The sequence below is a fragment of the Sphaerodactylus townsendi genome, linkage group LG02 (genome assembly GCF_021028975.2).
Source record: "Sphaerodactylus townsendi isolate TG3544 linkage group LG02, MPM_Stown_v2.3, whole genome shotgun sequence".
Classification (NCBI taxonomy): Eukaryota; Metazoa; Chordata; class Lepidosauria; order Squamata; family Sphaerodactylidae; genus Sphaerodactylus; species Sphaerodactylus townsendi.
In genome coordinates, this window is record NC_059426.1 from 135,886,565 (window position 1) to 135,907,039 (window position 20,475).

Consider the following 20,475-nt stretch of genomic DNA (forward strand, 5'->3'; position numbering starts at 1 on the left):
TAGAAATTTGTTTACAGTTTTTGTAACAGAACCGAGAAGCATATAGGGCTGGATCCAAGGAGTCCTTTCTGGTAAGTGAAGAAGCCCTTCAACAGGAGGACTTCTAATTTTGCAAAAAGGATACCATAATTACAAACCTATCAGTAACAATAGGTTGGATCCAATTACTCCCTTCTGAGTCATCTTTCTCTCTGGAGAATGGCTTTGCAGAAGGGAGTCACTAGATCACCAATTTGAAAAACATCTGAAACAAAAGAAAAAAGGCTCCAACATACTATGAACTATGATAAAGTACTAGAACGTAGATGTTTACTTGCATATTTTTACTAGCACCGCTCTGAGCCCTTTGGGAATAGAGCGATCTATCAAACCGAATAAATAAATAAATAAATAAATAAATAAATAAATAAATAAATAAATAAATCATCATCATCATCATCATCTCTCTCTATACTTATGGCAGATTAAAAAATAAACAACATTTTATGAGTGAATTTCCACAATATTTTGCTTAAGATTTACTTTTGCACTCATATGAGTGTACTGGTAAAGGGTTTCCTTAGAGGTGATTTTAATTCCAGCATCTTGACACTACCAAGATATGCAGTTTCCCCATGAAAACACAAACAGTTCATCATTATTCTTCAAATAAAATTACGTATTTGTTATCCAGCTACTCTGCAGAGTATTAAAATTAAAATAAACATCTGTAAGACGTTTGTCCAGAAATACTACCACAACAGATATTTTGCTAAACGATTAGAAAACCTGATGGAAAGTCAAAAAGGGCAGTGAAGATTTGGAATTTAATCAACAGCAGGACAGCCAAACCTCTGATTTTTGTAAAAACTGCCGTAAGTGAAACCTAAAATCCAAATTATTTTTCTGATACAATATTCATATTGTGGCTAATCATTTGAATTAATTTATTAATGTATTTCACCCTTTTCTGATGCTGCAGGCACACATTTTTTACTCCAAAATAAATGTCTCCATACTCACTGTACAAACAGAAGTAATATCCTCCCGCTGAAAATAAAACTACACATTCAGTGGTGTTCATTCTCTCCAGATCTGGAACCTACCTAAATCTCCATGTGGCAGCACAGGACCCTTTGATAGTTAGCACATGACAGGAAATCATGTGACAGGAAGAGAAGGGGCCTGAATTATAACCTCCTTGTCAGTGGGGCTGCGTAACATAATGTGCGCCAAGCACTAAAAGACTGGTGGATGTGACCATATCAGTCTGTGCCAGGAAGTGATAAGAGGGGGAAAGGGATAAGGGTTGATCCTGCCTGTGTAAAAAGGAGCCCTCTTCACCTTAACACCCTGCTGACTATGTGCAAAGAGGCACTTGTCCTTGATCTCCATGAATCTTCACTAGCAACAGCTTCTGCCGAAACAGGGGCTTCGCTATCCACCTGCGCATTCTGACATGAGTTGAAGACTAGCAGAGTCACAGATCCCACCGGATAACAGATTTAAACTACTGGATGTTTTTGAATAAAAAGTAATTCAGACTTATTTTTTACTTTGTGTTTTTTATTTATCCGATGTTTTTCTTTTCCTTCTGCGATATCTTCTATCATGTCATTCTCTTCTTCTTCATCACTATCATCTGCATTTTCCAAGAAATTAAATGTTTCAAGAACATCACCAGGGTTCCTATATAAGAGGGGAAAACATTACCAATGAAATTCAGGAAGTTACTACGACCTGCTAATTGCTTACAGAGTTAAGAAAATCAGTTACTTCAGTGAAGAAAAAACTTTAAATACTTCCAGGTCATGCAAAAAACATTTTTCTCACTCTGAGGAGAGGGCATCTTGATATGGGTGATTCCCATCTGGCCATCAAGGAAGCAGGACTAAAATTCTTCCAGGCTTCCTGTCTCCTAGGAGAAATCACCGACTTTCCTAAGTTCATTTCCTGTCTTATCAAGGAGAGCAGGTTTGGGTAGGAACTGCTCAGCAAGTGCCAGCATTTCTTTTTAAAGGCACCAAACAAACCAGATTTCTGGGATTTGTCTTGACTCAGCTTTATCTGTTTTCAGATTTAAACATTTTTACTTTGTTTTAGAAAAGTATATTTATCTGACCACATGAACTCTGACACCATGTGAAAAAACAAAGATGTGGTCATTTCTGGCTGAATGATACGAAGTAACAGTTAGGTTCGTGAGAGCATCCCTGCTGAGTCAGACTAATGGTTCATCCAGGCCAGCAAACTGTTTTGTGCAGTAACCAACCATATCCCTTCAGAATGTCTACTAGCAGGGCAGGAAAATGAGAGCCTCCCCCTAATGTTGCCTCCCTCCAAGCATACAGTTGTGATTTAATTCCTTTGAAAAAAGGTTTAATGCCTTTGAAAGCAGAACACCCCTTTAGTCACTGGCTAATAGCCAAACTTTTATCATCGTATATTTGGATCAGATTACATACATAAGATGGAGTGATGAGTAGTCTTAAGTAGTGCATCTGTTCTGGTTAGGAAGTACCTGCATTTACAGCAAGTAGTCAGCAGAAGAACCTTTGTTACTATGCTAAACTTGTTCCTAACTGGTGTAGCATCCCATACCTCTTCTATTACAGTATATCTGATAATATTTGGCCACAGTCAAATAATGAGTCAACTGAAAATTAACTGGAAACAAAGAACTGAAAATGGTGCTCCACGAAAGGAATGGATTGCTCCCACATCATATTGCAAGTTCCAGTGCCCACCAACCTTGAAAAATCCTTAGGTATATACAGTGAAGGGAAATGGAACAGGAAAGGAGACTTCTTGTATGAGAAGAAGTGCCCTTCCACTTGCGCGATACAAATTTGAATCCAAACCTGAATGTGACACACCAACCAATCAGCCAACCAAAACTCACAATGATGTTGATATTTCCCACTTTAAATTATATTTGATATAATTACCTATTTCTTCTTAAAGTATGTTTAGCTTAGAAGCTAGCCTTACCTGTCCAATACTGAAATATATATATATATATATATATATATACACACACACACACACACACACACACACACACACACACACACACACACACATACATACACACACACAATAAATACAATAAAATAATATATATACAATAAATACAATAAAACAATAACTACTCACTGTAAAGAAAAATATGAAAAATCTACATATTTCCTAAAACAAGATGGTGAAAACATCCAACTTCCCTAAGCTCAGATAAATCTTAAAAAAGAAGGGAGGGATAAAAAAAACCCGCACTTAACAGAGGTGTGGGGGGGGGGGGGGGGAGGACAAAGACTGTAACTTTTACTGCCTCAACCATAAGCCTGGTAGAACAACAGCATTTTATAGGCTCTGTGGAACTGCAATAAATCCTGCAGGGCCCTGGTCTCACTAGACTAAGTATTCCATTGGGCTGGGGCCAGGGCTGAGAAACCACTGGCTCTGATTGAGGCCAGTCAGAATTTCCTCAGGCCAGGGATCACAAGTAAATTTTCACTCAATGAACGAAATGTCCATCAGGGGACGCAGCAGAAGAGACGGTCCCACAGGGAAGTTGGTCCCAGACCAGTTAGGGCTTCGTACATCTGTACAAAGACTTTGAACTTGATCCGGTACTCCACCTGGAGCCAGTACAGCTGGCGGAGCACAGGTTGGATATGTGACCTCCACAAGGCTCCAGTAAGCACCCTCGCTGCTGCATTCTAGGCCAACTGGAGTTTCCAAAGCAGGCCCAATAGTAGCCCTGCACAGGGCAAGTTGCAATAATCCAGTCTAGAGGTGATTGTTGAATGGATAACTGTGGCCAAATCGGCTTTGGCAGACAGGATGCCAGTTGTCTCGCCTGGGGAAGATGATAAAACATCACATGCATGGCCTTATTCATCTGGGCCTCCATTGATAAGGAGGGGCTTAACAGGGGTTAACAGAGTTCATCTCTTGTTCCTCTTTGTCCTGAGAGGTGGGGCTTTAGTTCAGTCTCTGGAACCAGCAGAGAGGAGTAGCAGCAGAAGAGACTTGGCCAGGAAGAGCAGAGTGACCTGCTGGTGTTCATTTTGGAGGGCTTTTCTCAAAGCCACAGCTTTTAAAACAGGGTTATCTCTTTTTCTCCTTGTAAGGCTGCTGAATCTGGAAAGTGGGGCTTAACAGGGGTTAACAGAGTTCATCTCTTGTTGCTCTTTGTCCTGAGAGGTGGGGCTTTTGTCCTGAGAGGTGGGGCTTTAGTTCAGTCTCTGGAACCAGAAGAGGAGTAGCAGCAGAAGAGACTTGGCCAGGAAGAGCTGAGTGACCTGCTGGTGTTCATTTTGGAGGGCTTTTCTCAAAGCCACAGCTTTTAAAACAGTGTATTTTAACAGGGGTTATCTCTTTTTCTCCTTGTAAGGCTGCTGAATCTGGAAGGTGGGGCTTAACAGGGGTTAACAGAGTTCATCTCTTGTTCCTCTTTGTCCTGAGAGGTGGGGCTTTTGTCCTGAGAGGTGGGGCTTTAGTTCAGTCTCTGGAACCAGCTGTGCGCAATTTTAATTTAATTTTTTTGTTTTTTAAATTAATAAGGACATATTTGACAGATAGTACGTACAGATAGCTACAGGGGGGCAGTGACTAAAAGCTTAATATTTAAATATCTAAACAAATCAGATATGAAGGCAGAAAGCCAGCAGGGGGATGGGGGCTTTCCAGTGTTTTGCACTGAGTGTCACATGTATGACTATCTGCCACTAGGACAGAAGTCGTGGGTGTGCTCTCGCTGAAATGAGCTCCTGGCACTCAAGGAACATGTGCGTTCTCTTGAAGCCAAGGTGGAAGACCTGGAGAAGCTGAAAGAGGCAGAGATGGTGACAGACAAGGCTTTCAGGGACCTAACAGCCGGGTCCCACTCCCAAGGTGACATCTCTTCAGATGTCATGGAGAATGAAGGCCTTGGGGATGGAGGGTGCCAGTCTGAGGTGGGGGAAGATGCTCCCTTAGATGGGATCCCTTCCTTAACTGGTGATCAGCTATCCTCTCGCACTGAGGATACCCCTTGGGGAGGTGGGGGGCTCCTTGTAGTGGGTTATTCGATCATTAGAAATGTAGAGAGTTGGGTTTTTGAGAGGCTGATGACCGCGATGGTGACTTGCCTGCCTGGTGCGGCGGTTATGGATGTCACGCTTCGTCTAGATAGGCTTTTAGACAGTGCTGGGGTGGAGTCAGCAGTTGTGGTCCACATTGGCACCAACGACTTTGGGAAATGTAGCCGGGAGGTTCTGGAAGCTAAATTTAGGCTGCTAGGAAACAGGTTGAAGTCCAGGACCTCCAAGGTGGCATTCTCAGAAATGCTACCCGTTCCACGCGCAGGACGAGCTAGGCAAGCGGAGATACAGGGTCTCAATGTGTGGATGAGAAGGTGGTGTAAGGCAGAGGGTTTCAGATTTGTCAGGAACTGGGGAACCTTTTGGGACAAGGTAGGCCTGTACAAACGGGACGGGCTTCATCTTAACCAAAGAGGAACCAGGCTGCTGGCGCTCAACATTAAAAAGGTGGCAGAACAGCTTTTAAACTGATCACTGGGGGAAAGCCGACAGGAGCTGAGGTGACTTCGGTTCGGAATACAGTATCTATGGGGATGCAGACAGAGAGGGAGGTTTTTTCTAAATCAACCACATACAAGCGAGGAACATAGCAATGTGCATGTGACAAGGGATAGTGTCTGCAAAAGACTTGAGGGTAAAGCACATAAATCCCAGGTTAAGGACAGAGACAGGGTATACAGGTGTCTCTATGCTAATAGTAGAAGCATTCGACCTAAAATGGGGGAGCTAGAGTACAGAGTTTTGAAGGAGGACTTTGATATAGTGGGCATTACAGAGACATGGTGGAATGAGGAGAACCAGTGGGATGCTGTTATACCATAAGAACATAAGAACAAGCCAGCTGGATCAGACCAAAGTCCATCTAGTCCAGCTCTCTGCTACTCGCAGTGGCCCACCAGGTGCCTTTGGGAGCTCACATGTAGGATGTGAACGCAATGGCCTTCTGCGGCTGTTGCTCCCGATCACCTGGTCTGTTAAGGCATTTGCAATCTCTATATTCCTATAGAGCTACAGGCTCTATAGGAAGGATAGGACAGGGCGCATTGGGGGTGGAGTTGCCCTTTACATCAAAGAGAGCATAGTGTCACATAAAATAGACAATGCAAGGGCAGCTGGTTCCCCTACAGAATCACTGTGGATATCAATACCAGGTGTGAAGCACAGTTTAATTTTAGGAATATATTATCGTCCCCCTGACCAAAGTGCACAAGAGGATTCTGAGATGGAAAAAGAAATTAGAGAGGCCAACAAAAACAAAAATGTAGTGGTAATGGGTGATTTTAACTATCCCCATATAAACTGGAAAAATGCATGTTCAGGTCATAGTAAGGAGAGAGGATTCCTGGATATGCTAAATGACTGTGGCTTAGAGCAGATGGTTGTGGAACCAACCAGGGGAGAGGTGATCCTAGATCTAATTCTATGTGGGACCCAGGACCTGGTGCAGGAAGTCAGTGTTGTTGAGCCGATAGGGAACAGCGACCACAATGCTGTCAGATTCAGTATCTCAGCATGCGAACAAGTGGCAACTACTAATGTAGTTACATTCGCCTTCAGAAAGGGAAATTTCTCAAAGATGAGGGGGATAGTGCGCAGGAAGCTGAAAGGGAAAATCAAGAGAGTCAAAACTGTCCAGGATGCTTGGAGGTTATTTAAAAACACAGTAATAAAAGCTCAGCTGGAATGTGTTTTCACAGGTTAGAAAAGGCAGCACCCAGTCCAAAAGAAAGCCACCAAGGTTAACAAGAGAGGTTGAGGAAATTATCAGAAAAAAGAAAATGTCTTTTAGAAAATGGAAGTCCAGTTTGGCTGATGAAGAATATGAGAGGGAACACAAATGGTGGCAAAAGAGAAGCAAGTTAGCTGTAAGGGAGGCAAAAAAGGATTATGAGGAACTTGGGTGCTGTGTGGTTTCCGGGCTGTATGGCCGTGTTCTAACAGCATTCTCTCCTGACGTTTCGCCTGCATCTGTGGCTGGCATCTTCAGAGGATCTGAAGATGCCAGCCACAGATGCAGGCGAAACGTCAGGAGAGAATACTGCTAGAACACGGCCATACAGCCCGGAAACCACACAGCACCCAAGTGATTCCGGCCGTGAAAGCCTTCGACAATACGATTATGAGGAACGCATGGCTGCGAACATCAAGACCAGCAACAAACAGTTCTTCAAGTACATCAAAAGCAGGAAGCCAGCAAGGGAAGCGGTAGGCCCGTTAGATGACAAAGGAACAAAGGGTGTGCTAAAAGATGGCAGGGAGATTGCAGAGAAGCTGAATGAATTCTTTGCATCTGTCTTCACCCAAGAGGAGGTGAGGAACATTCCTGCATCTGAACCAAGCTTCTTAGGAGGCGAATCCGAGGAACTAGCGAAGATAGTGGTAGACAAGGAAGAAGTTCTGGCAGCCATTGATAAACTAAATGTTACCAAATCCCCTGGCCCAGATTGCATTCACCCAAGAGTTCTTAAAGAGCTCAAGCATGAAATTGCGGATCTTCTCACTTTAATATGCAACTTATCCCTGAAATCAGGCTCCATCCCTGAAGACTGGAAGATGGCCAATGTCACACCAATCTTTAAGAAAGGATCTAGGGGGGACCCGGAAAATTACAGGCCAGTCAGTTTGACATCTGTTCCTGGTAAATTAGTAGAATCTGTCATTAAAGATAAAATTATAAAACATGTAGAAAAGCAAGACCTGCTGAGAAAGAGTCAGCATGGCTTTTGCAGAGGCAAATCCTGTCTTACAAACTTACTAGAGTTCTTTGAGGGTGTAAACAGGCATGTGGACAGGGGTGAACCGGTGGACATTGTCTACTTGGATTTCCCAAAGGCTTTTGACAAAGTTCCTCACCAGAGACTGTTGAGAAAACTCAGCAATGAAGGAATAAGAGGGGAAGTCCTCCTATGGATTAAAAACTGGTTGAGAAACAGGAAACAAAGAGTGGGTGTAAATGGGAAGTTCTCACAATGGAGAGATGTCGGGAGTGGTGTCCCCCAAGGATCAGTTTTGGAACCAGTGCTCTTTAACCTATTCATAAATGACCTGGAAGTAGGGGTCGGTAGCGTGGTGGCCAAGTTTGCAGATGATACCAAATTATGTAGGGTGGTGAGAACCACAAAGGATTGTGAAGAGCTCCAAGCGGACCTTGATAAATTAGGTGAGTGGGCTCAGAAATGGCAAATGCAGTTCAATGTAGCAAAATGTAAAGTGATGCACATAGGGGCAAAAAATCCAAACTTCACATACACGCTACAGGGGTCAGTGCTATCAGTCACAGACCAGGAAAGGGATTTAGGCGTCTTAGTTGATAGTTCCATGGGAATGTCAACTCAATGCATGGCAGCTGTGAAAAAGGCAAACTCTATGCTGGGGATCATTAGAAAAGGAATTGATAATAAAACTGCAAAGATTGTCATGCCCTTATATAAAGCAGTGGTGCGACCGCACTTGGAGTACTGTGTCCAGTTCTGGTCGCTGCATCTCAAAAAGGATATTGAGGAGATAGAAAAAGTGCAGAGAAGGGCAACAAGGATGATTGAGGGACTGGAGCACCTTCCCTATGAGGAGAGGCTGCAGCATTTGGGACTCTTTAGTTTGGAGAGGAGGCGGCTGAGGGGGGATATGATTGAAGTCTACAAAATTATGCATGGGGTAGAAAATGTTGACAGAGAGAAATTTTTCTCTCTTTCTCATAATACTAGAACCAGGGGGCATTCATTGAAAATGCTGGGGGGAAGAATTAGGACTAATAAAAGGAAACACTTCTTCACGCAACGTGTGATTGGTGTTTGGAATATGCTGCCACAGGAGGTGGTGATGGCCACTAACCTGGATAGCTTTAAAAGGGGCTTGGACAGATTTATGGAGGAGAAGTCGATTTATGGCTACCAATCTTGATCCTCTTTGATCTGAGATTGCAAATGCCTTAACAGACCAGGTGATCGGGAGGCACAGCCGCAGAAGGCCATTGCGTTCACATCCTACATGTGAGCTCCCAAAGGCACCTGATGGGCCACTGCGAGTAGCAGAGAGCTGGACTAGATGGACTTTGGTCTGATCCAGCTGGCTTGTTCTTATGTTCTGATGAGGTATCTAGGTATATGCCTAGGCTCTTGACAGACAAAGCAGCTGCACCCCATCAAAAGAAGGCAGCTGACATCCTCCTGCCTGTCCCTTTTGGCCTAGCCACAGGACCTCCATCTTTGCTGGATTTAATTTCAGTTGGCTCTCTTTCATCCATCATGGCCTCTGCACAACTGGCCAAAGAAACTAGGGCAGTATCCAGATTACTATCCATTATCAGATACAAAAATGTGGGTTCAAGTATAGGTACAAAGACTCTCCAGAGACATTATATGACAAATCCCTACAGGGATGAGTAACTGCACATCTGTTATCAAGCCATTTCTTACAGGTATCACTATAAGCGATAAAACATACAGAATATTCACATAACACTACCTACCTTTTTATATCCTGTCCCTTTTGTTTTGATGCAGGAGATTCTCCTCCATTAAGAATCTGCTCCAAATTTTTTGTTTCCACTGAGCCATTTGGTTCTGAACTAGAAAGCCCAAGTAAAGATCTCACCCTCTGTGACCGTACATCCAATATTGTATCTGTGTAACCTACTTCCTGAAGATACCTGTCAAATAATAACAAAAATATTATCCTCTCAAAGGGAAAAAAAGCCAAGACATCTATTTAAGACACACAGAACAAAAGTCACCACAAATTTGTTAGAGGTATCCCGAAAGCCTTATATGCTTTAATCCACATAATGTACTTTATGTAATACTGTAAGATTTTAAGTCACTGCATTCCATAAAATAGCCCATAATTTCTAGTAAGAAAAAAAGTATTGTAGATTACTTGGTCCTACATACTAGTTGGATTTAATGATCCATCACAATGGAAGAAGTGCAGAATTATGACAATTTCTCCTTCCAGAGAAAGCTGTTTCAAACCGCCCCCGCCCCCCACAGTATGCTGATTCTCAGGCCTACATGAACAAACCACCACATGAGTCTAGGAGGATACGCTGGAAGAGGAAGGCAGTTTTGTCCCAACCCTTTCTCACTGCAGCACTTCAACCAGCATGGTTGCTTACCCACGTTTCCAGGTGGCAGAAGGACAGCTCAGAGAAAGGGAGCAAAATGATAACCTGCATTTGCAAGAACCTTCCGCTCATAAACTGCTTGATCCAACCCAACCTTCTGCTCATAAACTGCTTGATCCAACCCAACAAACTCCTTTTGGACCACAGAACGGTCCAAAAATTAAAGCACACATATAAAGACAAAAAAAAATAGCATGCAGGTGTAACACTTACTGTCTTAATAACTGTCTGCCTTGTTTCCAAGTTAGCTGACTATTATGAGGTACTGTAGGAACCTCTGTATCTTTGGTTTCTTCTGAAATACAAAGAAAGACACCTTGGTCATGCTTTGGAAGAGCACTGAGTAATCAACCATATTTTATATTGTGATTTCAAGAAAAGTCACCAGAAGTGTAACTATCCCATATTATCAATAGCAATAACAAAAATTTATCAGCTTGCATAAAGCAAGAGCCATGCAATAAGAACCAGAATAGAAATCAATTTATTTTCCTTGTAACTATGGACTGGTTAAAAATATAAGATAAGAGACTGCAAATGCTGCTCACTCAAAGGGGCAGAATAATTTAAATAAAATGATAAATGCAAAAAGATTACCTGATTCAAAAGTGGGCATTTTCAAGTCACCTTGGTTCAATTCTGTGCCATATTTTAGTTTATGATACTTTGCCCTTCAAATTTAAGAACATATTTATTAGCAAAAAGAAATAATCATTTACTAATTAAGTATTTTCACATTATAAATTAAGGTGCCTGTTTAGTAGATCAGTGTTCAACTATCTTTCAAATTCACAATATGTAATGCAATGAGTTTTTTTAATTAAAAATTACAAATGTACAGTTGAAATACATTTCTCATCTCCTTTCTCCAGCTAAAAAACAGATTTCCATGACTACACATTTGGCCAGCAAAATCACATTACAAATACTGACAAAGTAGGGAGAAAGTAACAGATACTACAAGTAAGTTGAATAAGTCAGTCATTTTCTGAAATATTACAAGAAATTTCAATAACTTGACAACTCAGATTCAGAGATCAGTATGAATGGGAACAAATGTTGAAGGTTTTCATGGCAGGAATCAGCTGGTTGCCATGGGCTTTCTGGGCTGTGTGACCATGGTCTGGTAGTTTTTGCTCCTAATATTTCACCCACATCTATGGCTGGTATTTTCAAAAGTATGTCACAGTGAGATGTGTTTCTTTCTGTGGAGAAATACATCTTGCCATGACATACCTCAGAAGATTCCAGCCACAGATGCAGGCAAAACATCAAGAGCAAAAACTACCAGACCACAGCTATTCAGCCCAAAAAATCTAAGCAGCCAATAGAAGGAAATGTTCTCATAAAACTAATTCATAAAACAAATAGTTTCACAGTATTTCTCGCTTGACTTTTGCAGCTGAGGAAGCTGGTCTTGTATTTTGTTCCCATTACATTACTTCTAAAGATGCTCACTAGGATGGTTAATTGTGAAGCAGTTGGATACTGGTTGAAAGTGGAACTATAGAATCTTTAAATGCTAATCATAGTTGCCTGGATAGTTTACATTACATTCACGCTAACATTATGCTGCAAAGAAGAATCCTCTAACAATTAAGCTTTTGAATTTCATTGCTATTCACATACAAATTGTTCCTTAACTGTCAAATTGGTATGTTTTATTACAAAAACTAGCTTTTCCCCCAGTAACAGTTCTTAAATTCATACTGAAATTATATTTCAAATGTCTTTTCCATTTCTTTTCTAATTTACAACTTTTACAAATCACAGGCTGATTACGCACAGCAAGGTTCCTGCAACTTCAAAGAGAACTGGCCAGGGAGTGTTTCGGGGCATGTTCAGCATTATTACCCACCACCCTGTTTGTAGCGGGGCAGACATTACCCATCAGCTGGCTTGCTTGCGTCCGGGGGGGTGGGGGTGGCGGCAATGTTTCATACTCTCTCTATCGCGCTTGTGTGCTTTAATTTTTAATATAATCTTTAATCTTTAACCTTATCAATAGATCAATATATCAATCTATCGATATATCAACATAAAAAAGGCAACCTATTAAAGAAAAGTTTTGAATACGGCATCTGTACACTTTGGCCAAACACTGATTGTCTTTTATGGTGGGAAGTGAAGGAGGTATAATGGCAGCATGCAAACTGCAAAACGACGTGACTTGGCGTTTGCTAAGCTCCCTGGGTTTACATTCGTCCATCTCCCAAATGTGTTGTACACCCAAGTGTCAAGGCAGACAGGCTTTTCCCAGTGTAATCTGGAATCACTGATTGTTTGTGTATAAAACTAAGAGGCTGGAGATGTTCCAGTTTGTTGATCAAATGCAGGGGAAAACAGGGTGTTTTTACTGACTAGTCTTATTATTTTTACATTTTTTAGTATTAGTATTGATTTATTAATCCATCAATAAGATTTAATTTTTTAAAAATATATAAAGAAAGATCTAAAGATATGGAGGACGGGAAGGCCACAGGCAACAGAAATGATATGAAAGGACAAGAAATGGGAAGAAGTCAGCAACATGTTTTATTATATATTGATTGTAAGCCTCCTTGAGGGGATTGGTGGGATATAAATGCAAAAATAAATAATTTTTAAAAAATAAACAGGGAGGAGGGAAAGGGGGAAGTATGCAAGGCTGTGTGAGAGAGTGGGGGCGTAAAACTAGGTGGGATGGCTGCGGGCAGAGGGAAGAAGTCTAAGACAAAGCTGTGCCCACTGATAAATCTATCCCACTCTGGCAGCGAAGCAAAATTAAAATTGTACTATAAGTGGATTTGCTTGCAGCAGAGAAAGTGGTAAGTGAAAGTGGGGTTGGAAGTAATACATCTGTACAAGAAAACTTTGCCTGAACCACGCAGCAAATAGCTTGTGCCTAGTCAGCCTCAGTGCCATTAAATTCTGTTATGCTACTTTATGACTGTCATGACCATGTTAGATGGAATAGCAACTTTTAGTTTGATTATAAATAGTTTTCAAACTTTCTTCACATAAAACATGTGATGGAAAAAAACAATGGTACTATTGTCAGCATAGGACATGTTACTAATTCCTGTAAAGGTACTTCAATTGCCAGAGGGCAGCAGCTACAGATATATTCATTATTACAAATGGGACTGACAAAACTGGACAGCATACAGTTAAGCAGAGGAAGTTCTATTTTTTTTCATATTGTCATATACAGTCTTCTCAGCTGAAAGAAATGTTACACTTACCTTTCTTGTTTTAATGCATATTCTAACATTTTTATTCTTCTTACTAAATCCTTCTTCAAATTTTCTTGACCCTTTCTTTCCCCTTGTAAAAATGCTATCCGTGCCTGAAAATACAAAGCAGATTTTTTTTCACTTTGTTTTCCATATACACATTTAGACTCAAGTCCAGTGGAACCTTGGAGATGAAAAAGAGTTTCAGAGTGTAAGCATTCAAGAGTCAAAACACCTTTAGTCAAACACTGTAACTTCTCCCACCCCCCATGTCCTCAGTCAGGCATCTACAGCCAAGCTGTGTAATACCAGGTTCCAGATGGCTCCTGTTTATCCTGGGGCACAGTGCCCGCAGAGCTGGGACCTGAATGCCAACATGAGTACTCATTAATGGCAACAAATCACATAATACAGTCCTTCCTGCACCCACGGACTATGATCCTTCATCGTGGGTGCTGCAGGGGGTCAAGCATGATAGTGGACAATGGGAGTGGTGCTGCAGTTGCTGGAGTTTCCCAAGGAGCAGTATAAGGGGCTCATCCACTCCTTGCCTGCCAGCCCAATTGGTTCTGCTTGCTCTGACTATCAAGACCCTGCTTCCTCATCACAGCACTTTTCTCTCACCCCCCCCCCCCGCCCTCACAACAAACACCCTGTGAGGTTGGTGGGGGTGAGAGAGCTCTGAAGAGCTGTGACTCACCCAAGGTTACCCACCTGGCATGTGTTGGGAGTACGAAGGCTAATCTAGTTCTCCAGAATTGAAAAATGTCTGTAGACAATAAAAGCACTGGAATATTTTCCAGAAATTGTTCCCATCAAATTGGTAACCACAGTCTTCACTATGTGCAAATCTAGTAACAAAATTATTTTAGCAGGCAATCATGAATTTGCTATATACAGTCAGACCAGTGATCCATCTTTCCTTTACACAGCAAAAAACAAAATCTAAATCCTCTAATCATATATGTTTTTGAAAAACTACAGTAAATCTAAGTCAAACAATTTAAGAAAACTGACTGATCTTTTCAAAAACCATTAAAAAGAGGAATACGTTCTATATAGATACTTTTAAAAACTCCTTTCATGTTGCTGGATCCCCACATGCACAATGAATAAAGAATCCAACAACCAAACAAGAAATGTCTGGATTCTTTTCTCAAAGTATGGGATCCGATGTTACAATACTTGTATAGTAATGATCCCCAAAATAAGACATTAATAATAGCAATGTAGAATCTGATTTGCAACACTTAGATGTACCGTTTGAATTTTTTATTCTCATCTGCATCAAGCATCAAGCATTTGGACACATAGTATGCATTATATATATTATATTTCTTATCTGTTCTCCACATATATTACATTGACTTATTACTACGTACATTACCGCATTTTGAAAACCAATAAAAATATAATTTTTTTAAAAAAAATCCAACAACCTAGAACAGAATTTGACATTCTGAATATCCCATTTTGTCATTTATTCAAGTTATCTCCTACAATTGCAAACAGCATCAGAGTTTCTCAGTATGTTGAGAAACAACCAATGAAAGCCAAGAACGTCAAGCAGAATCTACTTCCATGTGGAGATAAATCTCTTTGTTTTTCATGTTGCAAGCTGGCATGGATATTGTACAACATTTGACAATTCTATAAAATGTGGATTCAGAATAGGAAGCTACTTAGTTTGTGCTCTTGACCTGGATGGCCCAGGCTAGCCCGATTTCATCAGATATCAGAAGCTAAGAAGGGTCAGCCTTGCTTAACATTTGGATTGGAAACAACCAGGCAACTCCAGGGTTGCTACACAGAGGCAAGCAGTGGCAAATGATCTCTGAGTGTCTCTTGCCTTGAAAATCCTGTGAGGAGTTGCCATAAATCCGCTGCAACTTGACGGGAGTTATCCATAACCTCATCACCTGACATGATGTGATTGGCTTCATCTTTTATGGCCAACATTTAGTGATTGTGCCCTCTACTCAGAATTCCACAGGCTCAAAAAAGCTGTGGACCCCTGGTAGAAAATAATACAAAGATGCTATTCAACTCGCACAATAACTTCACCATCAATGTACTCTACAGCTGCACTTATTAAATGTATGAAAAAGTCTGTTTGTTCATCAGTTGTTGCATAACTCATGTGATTTTCAATGACTTCAGAATACCTTCAAAAACCATATATGTACAGTTCAGATCTTGCCATTCTTCTATAACTTTTGTTTCTGTAATTACTTGTAGAGACAATGGCCAAACCTGAATGGACTACTGAGGACACCCAATGACGACACCGAATACATAACTTTTGAAAAAACTCTTGGAACAGCAGGCTTTCATGTCGGGTGACAAACTGCTGTGCTTAGTTTCATGGCACAAAGGATAGTTCGTTGATAGATATAAACTCAAAGAACCTTCGGACATTCAAAACTTCCTGTTGTTCTTTTGAGCACAGTGACAATACACCTGTTTCCTCAACCTATTGTAATATAATGCAGATTGCCCTGGAATTATCCTCAACCCATTTCTTTTGCTGTGCCTCCAACACTGAAACAGTTCATGAATCCTTGCCACACTTAAATTAAACAAAATTAAAGAAAAACTGAACAAGAATTGTTATATAAAACTAGCAGGAAATCTGTTCCTCCTGTCCTAGCTGTTATTAATTGCGAAATTTAATGCTACAGAGCTTCTTTCTTACTGCAAGATGTTCAAATCTGGCAGCTGCAAAAAATGATTTGACTTCTACTCTCATTATTACTGTAGCTTTTTTTATAATTAACTGTCAATTTAACCAGATATTCCTATTTATATATTCTCTCAGACAGAAAATTTATTTATGTCTATGGTGTTTTAGATGTCTCTCTAAATGTACAATCGGGGGGCAGTGGTATTTGAAGCATGGCTGGGGATGTAACAGCCATCCCACCTATTTGAGCTGCAGCCAGCAAGTGAAAAGAAATGCTGCTCTATGCAACACAATGGGCTCCACCACTGATTTTGGTGTCAGTGGCTCCATGGCTGCGATGGCACCCGGGCAACTCCCCAGCACAGAGTAAATGCCCCTGTGCTGGCATAAATGTCCCTTGCACCACCATAAGTCCATTTATGCCAATGCAGGGGTCATGCCACCCCCTTAGCTGTTTCCCCTCCCCACCTCGGATTGAATTGTAATGCAGCAGATCTTTATAATGATGTCTACCAAAACTTGATGTAATGCTTTGGAATCCTCAAAAAAATTACTATTAATTTGAAAAGCAGATACTATTTGTACCTTCGTATTTCCATTTGACATCAGGAGAGTTAAATCCTGAAATTACCTTTCTATACTCTGTTCCATTGAAATATTAAAGTGCAATCAGTTGTGGTGCGGCAGAAGAGGAAACTAGTATGCTTCCACATTAGAAAACTGACATGTCTCCTGGACGGGATGTGGGATCCTCTCTCCAGTGACTGCTCCCTCCTTTGAACTTCTATCTGTTCTTTGTTGTTTTGCAAGTGAGGCCTAACCTGCTCATTGGATACCTGCTGGCTTTTGCACTTCAAAGCGCTGGCGAGCGTGGGTTGCTTTGACCTAAGTGAAGGCTGCGCTGTCTCCTTCCCATAATATTGGAGGGGTGCCATTCCCACCATGGGAACAGATTCCAAGTGGGTGGCATGGTGTGACGTGGAGAGACAGGGAGTGGGGTATAATGGAAGGTGTTTTGGTGCCTAACTTCTGCCTTTTCCTGATGCTGTTTTCAATAAAATGAACTGTCTGAATACAAAGTCCCATTAATGTACAGTCCAGGGGCACAACAAAAATAGTCCTGAATGAATGTGAGAATTAACATTCATTTTTAAGCACTGCCTTTCTCAAAACTAATATTCTGTGCATTATTAAACATGATACTTTGACACAAGAGCATTTATAGTGCATTGAATGATTATCAGCAATAGTTGCCTTTGGCAAACTGCATCATCTGTTCCCATGCCCGACTTTTCAGTTGTTGTTGTTTTGGCTGCTTATTTGTTACTCAGACCAAAACATCAGAGACGCAGCCCATTAATTAATCAATCTACTTAATAACCTGCTTGTTACAAATTCAATTACAAATAACAGGCCTATTTGATTAATTAATCAACTATCTGATTGATGTGGAAAAACAAATTTGATCTGCCAGCTTTCACTAAAACATTAGCTAAAAATACAGTTCTAGCCATTCTATAATCGAGCTTTATACAACTATCCAATCCTAGATTCCTATAACAGTTCAATATATGAAATTTTTAATTTGGTGATTCTCCTTCATTCCTTTGAGAAAGTAGATTGGATTTTTAAAATTCCAGATAAAGTACAGGGGATGGATCACAGAAACAACAGAAAAAGGGACTTCATAGGATCTTTTCAGTACAATCCTGAAAGGGGGTTGGAGTGCTTAGGACACGGCATGACTCCAGCAACAGCATCAATACCACTTGCACTGACATAAAGGGTATTTACATTCATGCTGGGGAGTTGTGCAACAATATGATGCCTGGGCACCAGCACAACCATGGCAGCAGTGCTCCTCCAGCGCAGGAACCCGCATTGGCACCCAAGGAGGCATTCTCAGGGCAGGGAGAGATTTAGAAGGCTTCCTTCTAAATTTAGAAGGCGTTCCTTCAGACCAGGAACGCCCCCATTTGCCAGCGGGACAATGCGGGCAAAATCAGTTGTGCAGGCTTTATGCTGCACAGGTCAGTTTCACAGGGATACTGGTAGCGTTACTATGGCCAGCAAGCCTCTTAGGAGGTGGCACAGTTCTGTGGCTCTGCCGACCTAGCTGCAATCCAACTACTCCCCAGGACTGCATTGTCAACCACCTTGCTCTTCATGCAGCATCCTATGAAAAGATAGTGCTCAAAGTCACAGGAGATCTAAGAGCAAAATGTGATGTGAAGCAGATGGGAAGAGAAGGTTTCAGCAGATATCACCCATCCTCACACCTCTGCTGGTGAAGTCCCTCATAATATAAGAGACGCCTTCAGCACAAGAGTCTATAATCCTCTAGAAATAGTACGTCTAAATTAATTACTGCAATGTGCTTTCTGTGGGGTTGCCCTTGAAAACTGTTCAGAAACTTCACTTGGAACAGAATGCAGCAGCAAAAACATTGAGTGAAATGGGTTGCAAGAACAATATCCCTCTAGTCTTCACCAGTGTATACAGGCTCGCAGTCTTTTTACAGGTAACATCAAGGTGCTTGTGTTGACATTTAAAACCCCTATTTGGTTTAGTGCCATCATACCATGCCTGACCACTTACAAATGTACCAGACCACTGTGTTTATATTTTCAGGCACTGCCTTGGATACACCTGAGATTAAGCAAGTGGCAACCCGGAACAGGGCCTTCTCTGTCATGAGACTCATCTGTCCCCTTCTGTTGTCTTATTCTACCAGCCAGTAAAACCTTTTTCATTTTATTTGGTTTTTCTTGGTGATTACCTCTTTCCTGCCATATGTTTTAATTGTTTGTATGTGTTTATATGCATATTTTAGCTTGAGTTTTAATCATTTTACTGTGGGTGGGGTTTTTCATTTATTTTAAGGGTTTTTAAGATGTGATTATATTATTAGCTGTCTTAGTGACCCTCATGAGGGCAAAAAGGCAGGATATAAATCTTGTAAATAGATAAATCCCCAGTGTGGTAATAGTTAATGTCTTGGCAGCTAAGCAAGCTACACCTTGAAGGGCGTGGACAGTTTTCCGGGAACTTGTGTTACCAGTAATGTGGAAATGACAGGCAGGTGGTAGAATTACCATTCTAAAAAGCTGCAAGCCAGTTCAGCAGCAAGTTTTCAGACTACCGAGTTTCAAAGTAATTGATCGGATACTTCTCAAATGTTAGGACAAGTTGTTATCTGTACCTGGGTCCTTCCCTGAGAAAGGTAGCTTTCCCAAAGAAACTGAGAATTGTATTCAATCAAAACCCTTATATTTTATATGAATCTATAAAAGGATTACTGTGTAACACTGTACATTAAAATAAGCGTGATCCAAAACTAGGAGGAAAAGAATCTCTGTAATTACTCAAATAGGCAATTCCAGTATTTAAAAAATTGAGACTACAACATGCACTGAGAACAAATCCAGAATCCACAACCCAAACATATCTGGTGGTGCTCCGTAAAGACCCATGAATGAATATCCTACAAGTTTTGCCAGGATTATCTTGTGCAGTTCCTTCCATGAAAAGGCACACCAATAGTATAGTAATTTGTATAATGCAAGCCTCAACAAATATTTATGCCATGCCATCATGGTGACTTGAAATTTGCTTATGGTGCCTGGAACACCAAAAGCCCCACCCCAACATTTCAAAGGCCTGCTCAGATGCAAGTATACATGCACCAAAAGGCAGACGAACTTCTCTTGCCTGGAAGCTACTCAAAAGCAGTAAGACAAGAGTCAGTCAGAAAGATGCAACTTCCCGGTCTGTGAAAGTTGGGAAGTCCACAGCGCATGTGCTTTCATAGAGGGTGGGATGAGGCAGACAGGCAGGCTGCAGAGAAGTGCTGTGGGGGGAACGTTACCCACCGCTAGGGTACCCAAGAAAAGGGATGAATAACTTGACAAAAATATTTAAAGATTCAACTTTAATTTCTAAGAACAAAGGAATTAACAGCAATTCACTGCTAGCACCCTGTCCCACAATGACATGTCCTCTCACTTCATTCTAAAACTTAGGACTCTTACATTCTCTGTGTGCTTGTGTTTTTACCATTTTGCGTAAGTTTTTTTTTTCCAATAAAAATAGTTGAACTTTATTCTCTAACTCCTGCAGTTTCCTAACAGAGAACAACCTCCATAAACTCTGGTGACAAAGATCAGTGGTTATCATCTCTCGCAATGCAAGGGCTGTTCCAGTTAACTTCCCATCCAAAAAGGGACAGACCATACGATTTCGGGTGACACTTTGGGTCCTCAATACTGTGAAAGACCAGGTATAAATATCAAACTAAGCAAAAAACATAATACTCCCTGATTGCAGGGAAAGATTTCTAGTCTGATGTAGTAGGGCTTTTTCTGAAGTCCTATTTCTCCAAGGTCAGCCTGC

General features: G+C 41.1%; 1 protein-coding gene across 4 annotated transcripts in view; it reads right to left on the minus strand.

Moving 5' to 3' along the window:
* STRN3 (striatin 3) overlaps window positions 1-20,475 on the minus strand; it is a 52,105-nt gene that overhangs the window by 27,236 nt on the left and 4,394 nt on the right. For all 4 annotated transcript variants that reach the window (XM_048484717.1, XM_048484718.1, XM_048484719.1 and 1 more), the window contains exons 2-6: window positions 13,410-13,513; window positions 10,783-10,856; window positions 10,399-10,480; window positions 9,532-9,711; window positions 1,536-1,668 (exon numbers count right to left, since the gene is read on the minus strand). In XM_048484717.1, the coding sequence (XP_048340674.1) occupies window positions 1,536-1,668; window positions 9,532-9,711; window positions 10,399-10,480; window positions 10,783-10,856; window positions 13,410-13,513 (573 nt within the window). The remainder of the gene's footprint in view (window positions 1-1,535; window positions 1,669-9,531; window positions 9,712-10,398; window positions 10,481-10,782; window positions 10,857-13,409; window positions 13,514-20,475) is intronic.